The sequence below is a fragment of the Vulpes lagopus genome, chromosome 15 (assembly GCF_018345385.1).
Source record: "Vulpes lagopus strain Blue_001 chromosome 15, ASM1834538v1, whole genome shotgun sequence".
Taxonomy (NCBI): domain Eukaryota; kingdom Metazoa; phylum Chordata; class Mammalia; order Carnivora; family Canidae; genus Vulpes; species Vulpes lagopus.
Window position 1 is genome coordinate 21632588 of NC_054838.1, and position 13644 is coordinate 21646231.

General features: G+C 38.4%; 1 protein-coding gene and 1 pseudogene across 1 annotated transcript; one reads left to right on the plus strand and one right to left on the minus strand.

Moving 5' to 3' along the window:
• The first annotated feature begins 2259 nt into the window (after positions 1 to 2259).
• LOC121476142 lies at positions 2260 to 3425 on the plus strand (annotated as a pseudogene).
• Positions 3426 to 7877: 4452 nt separating this feature from the next.
• Positions 7878 to 13644, minus strand: LOC121476143 (olfactory receptor 51G2-like). The gene is made up of 2 exons (XM_041729880.1): positions 13579 to 13644; positions 7878 to 8876 (listed from the first exon to the last, which is right to left on the minus strand). Exons 1-2 carry the CDS (start codon positions 13642 to 13644, stop codon positions 7878 to 7880), a joined length of 1065 nt encoding a protein of 354 aa, XP_041585814.1.

A 13644-nucleotide genomic window follows, 5' to 3' on the forward strand; every position in this document is an offset into this window, starting at 1 on the left:
CCCGTGTCAGGCTCTCTGCATGGAGGCTGCTTCTTTCTCTACCTCTCCTTCTGTGTGTGTGTGTGTGTGTGTGTGTGTGTGTCCCTCATGAATAAATAAATAAAATCTTTAAAAAAGGGTGGGGAAGAGAAGAAAAAAGGGGCAACTGGGAGATGTTGGTGGTGACGAAGTTGTAGTGGAGGGAGAAGGTAGTCTACCTTAGGGATTCTAGAGGGTGATCTCCTTGTTTCTGAGTATATTAAGTTTTGTATGTTAGAAGATGCTCAGTCCCAAATTTATATAAACCAGAAATACTTGTAGAAGGCCTTAACATTGATCACCAAAACATAAATGAGATAAAAGAGAGGGGCAGAATTGGAATGAGGAATTCCACAGAATGAACCAGCCTGGTATACCACTTGGTACTGGGTGCATGCTGGTCATGTTTTAGAAGGTATTAACTTCCACCATTGTGGAACAAAATGAGGCAGAGAAAACAAAAAACAGAAAACAAAACAAAAAACATATCTTGTATATCTCTCAAAATTAAGTTGAGGATGTTCAAGGGAATCTAGAAGTAAGAAATATATCTAGGACCTGTTACAATTTTACAATTTTTAATTGTAAAAATATTAAAGTCTAATAGGAAGAATCTTAAAAATGAAGAGGTGGTAAAATATTGTAGAGAAAGGTAGAAAGAGAGAAAAAAATTGGAAATTTAGTCTGATATAAAAAAGAGATGTACTGGAAAAAGGAAGAAAAAAAAAAAAAAACCAAGGAGGGGTATCTTCTGGTTCTATATACTGTAAATCCCTCGACTTCCCCTGGAGCTTTCCCTGCTGCTTGGCCAAGAACTTGTTCTTCCCCCGTCCTTCCAGCTGGTCTTCTGGGGGAGGGGCCTGCTGTGCTGATTCTCAGGTGTGTGCACCTGGGGGAGCTGCCCCGCCCCCTGCCACGTGCAGGGCTCAGTCAGTGGGAGCTATTTATTCTGTGAGGGCCCGGTTCCCTGGCAGCCGGCTCTGTCTCAGGCACAGGGTGAAATACGGAGGAACAACACCACTGGCGGTGGTCAGGTCCCCAGCCCTGGAGTCAGCTCCCACCGTAACTACCGCAGTGTCCCAGTCCGCAGGGGCCTGGATACTCCGGGGCGCAGGGGACGCCGATCTGCACAGCTTGGGGGCGTCCAGCGGCAGGAGCGTCCTTGCTGTCCTGTGCCCTCCCCGCCTCCGCCTGTCCCTGGGGGAGCGCAGGATCCTGGGCTGTGTACCCCCATACTGGGGTCTGGGGCCTGAGCTCCCGGGGCAGCAGCTCCCGAAGGCAGCAGACCACAGGCCCCCGCCTGAGCTGCTCCCGAGGCCCCGCCGGGCGCTCCAGCCCTTTACCCGCTGGGCCCGCGGTGTGGGGCGCTCTCCCCCGGGGCGCACTTCCTCTGTGAGTGACCCCGGGAACCTGGGGGCTCCTCTTCCCCTCCTGCGGTTCTGCCCGAGTTCCCTGCGATTGCCATTCCCTCTGGGAAGAATCTGGTGTGGATTTTTAAAGTTCCTGCTTTTCCAGGGCTGGGCTTTCCTGTCCTGGAGGCCCTCGCTGCCCAGGGGCCACTCCCCCACTGGATTATTATTATTTTTTTGTTGTTGTTTTTCTTTCCATCTTCCTACCTTGTTAGAAGTGCAAACTCTTCTCTCTATAGTGTTCCAGCTGTTCTCTCAAATCTCAGGTCCAATTTGTAGGTTTTTAAAATGATTTGAAAGTTATCTAGGTAAGTTGGTGCGGCCAGGTGACTTGGGGACCCTAATCCTCTGCCATCCTGCCCCACCCCACTCATTTTTCTTAAAGATTTTATTTATTTATTCATGAGAGACACAGAGAGAGAGGCAGAGACACAGGCAGAGGGAGAAGCAGGCTCCATGCAGGGAGCCCCACGTGGGATTCAATCCCGGGGCTCCAGGATCATGCCCCAGGCCAGAGACAGGCACTAAACCGCTGAGCCACCCAGGAATCCCCCCAGGTACCTTTCCTCTGTGGGATCCCCTTGCTCAAATATCAACTCTGGTCTTTAATGCCATCAGCAGAGAGACAGTATAGTGAAATATTGCCTCATCCAGTATTCAGATACTGTGGGACCTTCCTCCCCACTTAGACACTATTCTAAATGTCTTAACCAACCCCCCTCTGTCTGCTTGCTTCCCACTGTGTGTTTTAAATTGACAAAGTTAACCGTCTTATTTATCACTCTTAATTTTTTCTGTGTTTCTGTTCAGAACTTGCTTAGTTTGTCTGGTAATGTACATGGAGGCTACCACTGCATCAACCAAATTGCCCACAAGAGAGCAGGTATAAATCTATTAAAAATTACTTACGTAGGCTTTTTAAATTAAACTGAGTTTTACCCTATTCAGTTTGCTCTGCTTGCAATAGATACTTAGTTTGCTTCTGCCTTGGACTCTCCAACTATTGAATGAAATTGAATTATGTTACTGCTTGATTTTCCTACACCTCTTCTCTTTTTTAGGTTTAGTTTCATGTCTACATTCAATTCTATCAGCCCCCCTTCTTCCTTCTTTTAGGAATCCCAGGGCTAGAGGAGTCTCACATCTGGATCTCCGTCCCACTGGGCATCATGTACGTAACTTTCATCCTGGGAAACAGCATCATTATTCACATAATACCTAAGAATCCCAGCCTTCATGAGCCTCAATATTTGTTCTTATCCCTATTGGCAGCCACTGACACAGGCACATCAGCATCTATACCAACTACTGTACTTAATATCTTTCTCCTCAACCACAGAAAGATTGAGTTTCATGGTTGCTTGGCTCCTACGTTCTTCATCCATATCTTTTCATGGAGTCAGCCATTCGGCTGGCCATGGCTGTTGACCCCTTTATTGCCATATGCAATTCACTGCACCTCACTGTGGTCCTGACTCAATCCCATGTTAATCAGATGGGATTGGCTACTGTGGCTCGAGGAGATATGCTGATGGCTTCCTTGCCCATCCTGCTCAAATGGCTTCCCGTCTGTAAGAACATCATCCTACCCACTCATTCTGCTTCCCCCCTGACATGAAGCTTGCTTGTGGGTCCATTCATGTGAACACCACTTACAGGCTGGCACTGGATCTCTGCTCCTTTGGTGTTGACTCCATCTTTATTGTTCAGTTCTTTGTGTTGATCAAGACAGTTTTGGGCATTGTTTCTAGGAAAGGACAGCTTAAGACAGTCAACACATGTGTCTCCCTTAATGTCACTGACCTCATTTTCTATGTCCCACTTATTGTCTTAATCCTTATCCTCAGAATAGGGAAATACCACTCCCCTCTCCCCCATGGCACTATGTCCAACATTTTCCTTTTCCTCACATCTGTCCTCAACCATCTAGTTTACAGTGTGAAAACAAAACAGATCAGAAGGGCACTATGTAGACTATTTGTACTTAAGGTGGGATGAAGAAAGAGTAGGATCTCTTTGAGGGACTGTCTAAAAGGGATATTGAAAAGAGAAAGACCAGCAGACATTATTTTTTTGTGTTTTGGGGCACTTTCTTTTGTACATCTCTGTATGGTTTTACCATAATATTTGCAGAAATATAATGTTCCCCTCTAGTTTTAAATATTAGATCAAGAAAGATACCTAAAGCCCCTTTCACCTTATGTTTCTCATTCCTGGAATTTACACCACTTACTGATGAGCCCATTTCAATCTAACCAATCCTACAGATATTTCTATCTGAGACTCCCTTCTATATAGTTATATGGCTGAAGTCTGATTTTAAAATAAAATATTGAGAGATGCCTGGGTGGCTTAGCAGTTGAGGGTCTGCCTTTGTCTCAGGGTGTGATCTTGTCCAGGATGGAGTCCCACATCTAGCCTGCTTTTCCCTCTGCCTACGTCTCTGCCTCTCTCTGTGTGTCTCTCATGAATAATAAAATATTTTTTAAAAAATTAAAATATTCATATTGTTATACATTCATTATTGCTGGGGATCTTTAGATATTATAGAGGGAAATATTCCAAATGAGAGAAAGGCTTATTTTCACAATGTTTATTTAAGTCTGTTTATGTTTTATGATTCTTTTCCTGAAACCATACCAATATGAGCCTCATATAACACAAAAATTCAGTGAAAGATGAAGGCAGAGGCACCTGGTGGCTCAGTTGGTTAAACATCTGCCTTCTGCTCAGGAAATGATCTTGGTGTCCTGGGATCCAGCCCCACATTGGGCTCCCTGCTCAGTGGGGAGTCTGCTTCCCCTTCTCCCTTTGCCTCCCACTCCCCTTGCTTGTAATTTCTCTCTCTCACTCTCTCTCTCTCCCTTTCCCAAATAAATGAGTAAAATATTTTTAAAAGGGAAAAAAAGAAAGATTAAGGCAAAAATATAGCAAGGTGATGTACCTAAAATCTGCCATTTATGCCATTTATGTCGTATATACTTGATTTTCTCAGGTTGCATTAATTTAGATTTATTTGAAGATATAAGTATATAGTGCTTAAACTAAAATCAGGACTCTGTAGCTTATCTGTTATGTATCCAGGGATCATAGTAGTCCATATGTCAGTGTGCCCATCAGTGAAAAGGAGTTCATAATGTCATCTATTTTGTGAGGACATTATAAGAAGAAATGTGATAATTTATGTAATGTGTTTATAACAATGTCTGGCATATTGCAAATGTTCAATAAATATTAACTGCTTTATTATAGGCTAAAATTATGGTAGATGACAAAGGTTAAGCCAGGATTTAAAGATACATACAAAGGAATAAAGGCTTCGGTCATTCAGGTGGTGATATCAAAAGTGACCAGAGAATAATATATTTGTTCTCCAGTTCAAAGACATACTTAGTTTTATTTTTATATATATTTTATAAAATGTGCTTATTTGCAAATGTGTAAAAAACTTCAGACTAGGCTTACATATTTCATATTTGTGTGTATCATATTTATATGCTCAATATTGCCACTGCAGATCTGGGAAAAGCATCAAATTCTATATATACACTAGTGATGCCTCCAAATTAACTACGACAGAGAAAAACCAGACATTGTTACTTTATCCATTTTTAATCAAGTTATGTGGACATTAATTCATGGTTCATCAGTTATTGATTCAGAAATCATATTTTATTATACATTTTATTTATTTATTTGACAGAGCGAGAGAGAGTGTGAGCATGAGTCTGGGGTGAGTCAGAGGGAGAGGGACAAGCAGACTCCCTACTGAGCAGGGAACCTGATACAGGGCTCAATCCCAGGATCTTAAGATCATAACCTGAGTCAAAGGCAGACACTTAACTGACTGATACACCCAAATGCCCTGATTTAGTAATCATATTAAGTTCTGCTTTTATTGTCACCTTTTGTCCTTTGTTCCTCCTTATTTTACATCTTTATACAACTATTCTTGTTGTTCACGATAAGCTGTTCATGACCACTTTATGGGACAGATGAATCAGACAAAAATGCCATCATATAGAAAAGTACAATCCAATGAGGCAGACAAGACAGGAATAAATTGACCACATTTTAAGACAGAATCAAATAAACTATTCAACCCACCTTATAATGAACAAAATATGCCATTAAGCTGCTCCATTATTTAATTTATATTAAAAAGTAAAGTAATGTAGGGCAGCCCAGGTGGTTCAGTGGTTTCGCACTGCCTTTAGCCCAGGACGTGATCCTGGAGACCTGGGATCGAGTCCCACATCAGGCTTCCTGCATGGAGCCTGCTTCTCCCTTTGCCTGTGTCTCTGCCTCACTCTCTCTCTGTCTCTCATGAATGAATAAATAAAATCTTAAAAAAGAAAAGTAAAGTAGTGTAAACCAAAATAGAATAGGTCACAGATTCAAAGGAAAGATCTCAGGGCCCAAATGTAAGGGCTCAAAACTGTCATGTCTGCTTATATTCTGCTCTGTACTCATGCTCTCCTAACATAGAAGGCATTGTTTCCACAAAGCTATGGAAAATGATGACCACATATGATGTAGCCTCCTTCCAGTGTCACAAACAGAAAGGGGTCTCCTTCCCACCAATTCTAGCATAAAACATAAAGCAGAATTTCTTTCCTCAGTTTTTAGTATCTGCAGCTGAAAGATCAGGGGAGGGATTTATTAGAATTTTGATATTGTTTGTCTCACCCAAACTCTACAGACAAGGAGTTCCTCAAAGGAAAACTATGTGCTGTGTTCAAAAAAGGAAACAGTTGCTGAGAAATGACCCTCAGTTCTCTATACTCATGCTTAGGGAAGTCAGAGTTAAGAGTCTTTTGACCAAAAAGACTCATAATAAAGAAAATGATTAAACCAAACCTCAGAATATGAAGAAACAGTTTAAGAATCAGAATTCTATTTTATTTTTTTCAGGGTATGTATTATACTTCTTAAATAATCTCTCTATAAAGGCAAAGACCAAACTTTTTTTTTTAAAGATTTTATTTATTTATTTGGGAGTGGGGGAGCATGAATGGGGTCGGGAGGGAGGAGCAGAGGGAGAGGGAGAAGCAGACTCCCTGCTAAACAGGGAGCCTGGCAGGGGGCTTGATCCCAGGACCCCAGGATCATAACCTGAGCCAAAGGCAGATACAGCCCACTGAGCCACCCAGGCACCCCTAAAGATCATACTTTTAAAAAAATAACTGGTTCTTTTTCCCCGTTAATACCCAACAGGTTATAACTTACTTAATGATTTGGAATTGAGAGAGATTTCAAGCTTCAATGGTTTCTTCTCTTGATCTTCTTTGCATTGCAGGCAGGAGTTCCTGATGAGCCCAGTCCTCACTAGCCTATTTTCTTCTGAATTCATGTTTACAATTCAAGCCAAGATTCCAGCTCACTGACTACCTTCTGCAACATGGTTTGCTGCTATTTTCTGGTATTCATTGGCAGAGCATAAGCTATATGAATATTAAATTTACGTCTTCTACATGAATCTTATGCCTACTGAATATGTCAAAGACACTGAAAATATTTTCTGGTTGATTACTTGAGCTATTGTTTCGAAATTCATTCAAAACTTTCTTTAGTAGCTTGAAATTCTTGCTTGTGCTACCACGTGTTTATTCATTGCCATGGACAATTAAGCTCTCTTTAATTTGCCTCCTATGCTGATCCCAGCAGGACAATTCTTCATTTGCTTATAACTCTAACTTCAAGAGCTGACTCTGGAAAAGAAACTTATTTGTTTTTCCTCTTGGAAAGTTAGAAAAAGGAGATGTATCCTTGCTTTAGCAGCCAGAATATAACCCTATCTGCTCTCATGATGAAATGGAAAATAAAACAAAATCTAAATAAAGTATGAATCCTGAACAAGTAAGCAGGATGATTAAAAAACAACCATTTCTCAGATCCTTATATATTATTCTTTTCAGACAGCTCCTTTATCTTTTGATGAAAGTCAGAATGCTCAGACATTATACAGTATCAGATAATAAACATAGTTTGGTCAGATAATAAACATATAGTCCTAGATTTATCATTAACTTTGAATTTTCATGCTTCAACTTAAACAACATTGGCAGTCATAATCAGATAACACATTGTTTTCTTTATAAAATTAGTCCCTCATTGATCTTTCACAATCTAGAATTAGGCTCCTCAAGTTAGTACATGGGGAAATGTGATTTTCATCTGACTCATACACCAAACACATTGAGCTTGAGTTCCTGTTGCGGTTTCTCCTTACCTCTAGCAAACAATCATCATTTATGACCACAGTTGTGATAATTTATTCAAGCATTCTACCTCTTTTTCCCTCCTTAGTTAGATGAAGCATTTCTTGAGGGGAAGACCTAAGTATTTTTTATTTTCGAATTCATGGTATTTTGCTCACTGCTTGGCACTTACTAGATCCAAATAGTATTTTTCAATTGGTCATCCCTTCTGATACAGAGGAAAAAAAAATCATTCCCCAGCAATGACACGTTGCACCCAAAATCGCTTGCGCAGAGCAGCCTGGATCTGCCTGGATTTGACACTGTAGACAAGAGGGTTGAGTAGTGGTGTCATGAGGAGGTAGGCATTACTCATGGTGGTATACAGAACTGGAGAAGCATCCCGGCTGTAACGATGCAGCACTGCCAAGCTGATGAGGGGCAGGTAAAACACAAGCACTGTGCACAGGTGGCAGGCACAGGTGTGCAGTGATTTCCAGTTTCTGTCTTGAGTCTCCAGCTTCATAATAGTGCCCAAGATCTTCATATATGAAGCTATGATAAAGATGACATCCACTACAAATGTGCAAAGGACAAAAACCAACCCATAGGCACTGCTGAAAGAGACATCCCCACAGGCCAGGTTGAGCATATCTGGGTAGTAGCAATAAGAATGTGAGAGGATATTGGTCCCACAGAAAGGAAAAGTCTTAAGGAAAAAAGGCAGAGGAGCCAGCAGAGTGGCGCCTCGTAAGACAGCAGCTCCACTAAGGCAGGCAACAGTATAGTGGGTAAGGATCCTGGTGTAGTTTAATGGAGCGCAGATAGCTACCAAACGGTCAAAAGCCATGGCCACAAGAATACCTGATTCTACCGAGGAGAGGGTGTGAATGAAGAACATTTGGGTTAGGCAGGCATCCAGGCCAATGTGTCGGGCATCAAACCAGAAGACAGCCAAGACACTAGGCATTGTAGACAATGAAAGACCTAGGTCAGTAAGGGCAAGCACAGCCAAAAAATAGAACTGAGGTTCATGAAGATTCTGCTCTGCTGTAACTAGGATAAGCAGAAGAGCATTACCCACAAGGGCTATGATGTACAGGACACAGAAAGGGATGGAGATCCATATATGTGCAGCCTCCAGACCAGGAATACCAATGAAGGAGAAAGTGGGCCAATTAGAGGCAGTGCTATTAAAAGCCAACATAGTAAAATGTACGTAGGACAGTAGTCCAAGATGCTTGCAAACCTATAAAAGAGAAACCATGTGTCAAGAAACTTGAAAGCCAAATTTAAAGTAAATAGATTAATGCACAGAATTATCAAATTAAGATATGGGGAACTCAAAATTGAGTCTGTATTTTTAGTTTCATAATTATTTCTCTTGATATGTGGATGGCAACTAAGCACATGAAAAGGTGTTCAATGTCATTATTTATTAGATAAATGTAAATGAGAAATTCAATAAGATAACATTAGTAGAATAGTTAAAAAGACTGAAAATGCAATATATATATATTTTAAGATTTTATTTATTTTTTTATTCATGAGGGACACAGAGACAGAGAGAGAGAGAAAGAGAGACGGGCAGAGACACAGGCAGAGGGAGAAGCAAGCTCCATGCAGGGATATGGGACTCGATCCCAGGACTCCAGGATCACACCCTGGGCCAAAGGCAGGTGTTAAACTGCTGAGTCACCCAGGGATCCCCCAAAATGCCATATATTGATGAGGATGTGAACTACTGGAACTCCCATGCATGGAACGCAAATGGTACAACCTTTTAGGAACACAGTTTGGCAGTTTCTTATACAGTTACACAAGCATTTATCACACAGTTAGCATTATCCAGCAGTTTCACTTCTGAGAGTTTTCCCAAGAGAAATAAAAACTCATGTTCACACAAAGACTTGTACACATTTATTCATAACAGCTTTATTCACAATAGTTAAAAAAAAAGAGAGAGAGAGAGAGAGAGAGAGAGACCAAATATACAACCACTACTGATTGGATAAACAAACTGGCAAATCCATATAATTTAAATCAAAAAGAAATAAATTACTGATAGGTGCAACATCATGAATGGATTGCTTATACCATGTGAAAGAAGCAAACATAAAAGATCAAATGCTTTAAGACCTCATTTCTTTGAAATTCTAGAAAAGACAACATCATAGTGATAGTTGATCAGAGGTGAACAGGGAGTGTAAAGAAGTAGCAAATAGGCAGAACTATTTTTGGGGAGATTAAAATGTCCCATATCATGATTGATTACATGATTTTATACATTTTTAAAAATTCATCAAACTGTACTGTTAAAATTGGTAATTTTTAAGATTTTTTTAATATATTCATGAGACACACACAGAGAGAGACAGAGACATAGGCAGGGAGAAGCAAGGTCCCTGTAGCGAGCCTGATGAGGGACTTGATCCCAGGACCCTGAACCGAAGGTAGATGTTCAACCACTGAGCCACCCAGGTACCCTGATAAATTTTATTACAGGTTAAGTTCCATTTCAATAAAGCTGATCAAAAATATAAGATTTTTGTAGGAAGGATAACTTTTTAATTATTCTAAATCTGTAGTTCATCAAAAAGTAGCTCTCCAGAATATCTCCTACAAATCCTTCCTTTCAACTCATTCAAAGGAAATGTCACTGTTGTTTGTGAAATAACTTGACAATTCTATTACCAGAAATTTATTATATCTGGGATGAGTGCAGACTATGTTTTTTACACATTTACCTATTTGATTCTGATCTAAATGGTCCTTATCCCATATTGAAAAAAAGAAAAGCTCTATGTCGTCTTTAACATTTTTGTCAACAGTAACTTCAAAAAGCTATGACACCCTGCATACATCCTATCCCTTAAAATTTAAAGCTGCCTTTGGACAAAATGCATAGCTTCTCTATTTCAAATTGGCTTATTTATCTGCTGCTCTTCTCTTCTGATGGATATAAAATTTCTGGGCAAATAGAGTACTCTGTAGGTTTCAGTTAACTCCCAAATTTCCATACTCAATGCAGGTATGTTTTCTGATTATATACTCAACTGATCTATAGATATCTTTACAAAAATGCTTCAAAGGAAATTCAAGTATATTCAAGTATATATTCAAGTAAATTCAAGTATATTCAAGTAATCAAGTAAATTCAAGTATATATTCAAGTAAATTCAAGTATATATCCTAAAGCATAATTTAACCCTTATTGTACAGCCTTTTCATGTACTTTCTTCTGAAATATCCCCTCTCCTTTACATACCTTGTGAAAATTTCTTCAGTCTTAAAAATTAATCTTAAATTTATCTCATCTAGAAAATATTTCCTAATCCTTTCAAAAGGAATTGAACAGGGACGCCCAAGTGGTTCAGTGCTTGAGCATTTGTCTTTGGCTCAGGGTGTGATCCTGGGATTCCAGAATTGAGTCCTGCATCGGGATCCCTGTGAGGAGCCTGCTTCTCCCTCTGCCTATGTCTCTGCCTCTCATGAATAAATAAATAAAATCATAATTTTAAAAACAGAAGGAATTGAGCAAACTTTTGTCTTTGGTACCTCATTACACCCATAAAGTTTTGAATTTTTTATTCTTTTTCTGCCCTGTGGACTAGTCTGCAAGTATTTAAGATTACAAGCTTCTTTATTTCTCAAAATGAGATTTTTTTCTGAAAACATTACCAATTAGTATTTGTTTCTTGGCTTTCATAATACTTAATTCAATACAAATATATGTGCAAGTAGGTATTATAAAAATCCCATATTAGCTTCACTAGAACACATATCGATCAATAAGAAATATTAAATTATCTCTGAAAAACAATTAAGTCCAACTAGAAGCTATGTTCATACACAATTTTTTAAAATTTCACTTTCATTTATAAAGGCTCTATCTTAAACATGTATAAATGAGAAATACCCCTAGCAACCATAGGTTAAAAACACATAACAGATCTAGTTATAAAAATATCCTGTACTCACACATAAGCACCTACATAAGCACTCATTCACATACATGGATTTGTTATGCATGCAGCTTAGTTATTAACATAAAAGCTTCTTTCTTTACCATCACTCCAGCTTCAAACAACAACTTAAATATAATCCATTTGATTCCAGGTCATTAGCCCTGCCTTTATTATTATTATTTATATATAGAAATATAGTATATTATAAATACTATTTATAATATATAAGTAATTATAATAAGTCATTATTCAAATATATAAGTATATTTATATTATAAAAATTCTAAATTACATATGTAATTTATATATATTACATATAAATAATTTATATGTATTTAGATAATACATAAATATAATAAATATACATTTTTTCTTGGTCAAGAAAAAAATCTAGCTCTAAATCTATTCTTGTATCAGCTGCTGAAAGTAAAGTTTTACCTCTTTCCCCTTTGAAGTTACATCATGTTACGTTATGTTATGTTTTGTGTTATGTTATACTATCCTATATTGATTATGCACTTTTTAATTAGAACCTTGTTCATAACAAGTACAAGTTCATAACAATCTAAGTTGGAGATTCAAGTAAGACAGCATTATGAAAGAAACAAAATTATTACGGTTTAAAAATTGGCTTTGTTGTTTCATCCTTATGTAACCCAAAGGGTCATTTAATCTTTCTGAGAACTAATATTTTTTGTTGTCAAGATATGGGTAATCATTTTAGAAATATTAAACAGAAAACATAAAAGAGCTTATTATAATGCTGACAGAATTGAAAAGAAAACTTAAAAAAGTTATGTGCACTAATGTGTTAAGGTCTGATTCAGAGGTATAGACCATATTTACATCCATATCTAAATCATTTCATACATTTTAACTTGGGAATATTGGGAAAGGCTTCAGTGATCAGTTAGAATGTAAGGAGAACTCCTAAGAAACAGCAGTTTGGGAAAAGCGTATATGCTTCCTGTGTAAAGGAACGACATTGTAATTCTGTGTAATTCTGCAAAATTATGGTGAATTTACAGAGAATTTAGGTCAGGAATATTATGGCACCTAGTATTACTTATAAAGGGTTGAAATTGCAGATCAACAAGTCTCTGAACACTAGCAGAACAGTTCATCTAGGTCAGCTTTATATTTTTTTATCTGAACATCCACCTTTTTTTTGGTTTGTTTTTGTTTTTGCTTTTCTTTTTTATTGGAGTTCAATTTGCCAACATATAGCATATCACCCAGTGCTCATCCCATCAAGTGCCCTCCTCAGTGCCCATCACCCAGTCACCCCAACCCCCCCACCCACCTCCCTTTCCACTACCCCTGTTCGTTTCCCAGAGTTAAGAGTCTCTCATGTTCTGTCTCCCCCTATGATATTTCCTACTCATTTTCTCTCCTTTCCCCTTTAATCCCTTTCACTACTTTTTTTATATTTCCCAAATGAATGAGGCCATATAATGCTTGGTTTTGAATGGTCATTTTCCCAAAACACAAATCCTCATTTGAGTTTCTTTAAACTTTTAAAGAAGATGACAGTTATCACCAATAGTCATGAACTCACATTTAGATTGGGAAAAGCTCTTTTGCTTAATAAGGTGGGGAGGGAAGATCCAAATTTTGCAAAAGCATTTAATATTCTCTTTGATTTAACACCTCAAGACAGAGCATGCTGATTTAGTCAAATCTAATGCATATTTGCAAAATATATTCATGAGATGTCAGTTTCAGGATTTCAGGGAAAGCTATCAAATCAAGAAACACAGTCCATGAAATCTGGGAATCTACTACTAGCTGTGTAACCACAATATGCACAGACAGCATTAACAAAAACTCTATATTCATCATGATTACAACAGTTTTTACATAGAAGAAAACACAGATGAAATTGAGCAAACCATTTTTTAACTTTAAAATGTACTATTATCAAATGCAGAATTTTCCAATTTAATTCTCAAATTTCACATATCCTAACTCAACAACACTAACCATTCCTGTTGGTCTCTTTACCCTGGAAAACTGGTTATTGTTATACCAATTTACTTGAAAGGACAT

Bases quoted from the DNA above. Each gene is read 5' to 3' on its own strand.
- LOC121476143 (XM_041729880.1), bottom strand. From the start codon at position 13,644: ATGTCCTTTCAAGTAAATTGGTATAACAATAACCAGTTTTCCAGGGTA. The intron at 8,877-13,578 runs GTTAGTGTTGTT...TCTCTTTTATAG, and splicing joins TAAAGAGACCAACAGGAATG to GTTTGCAAGCATCTTGGACT.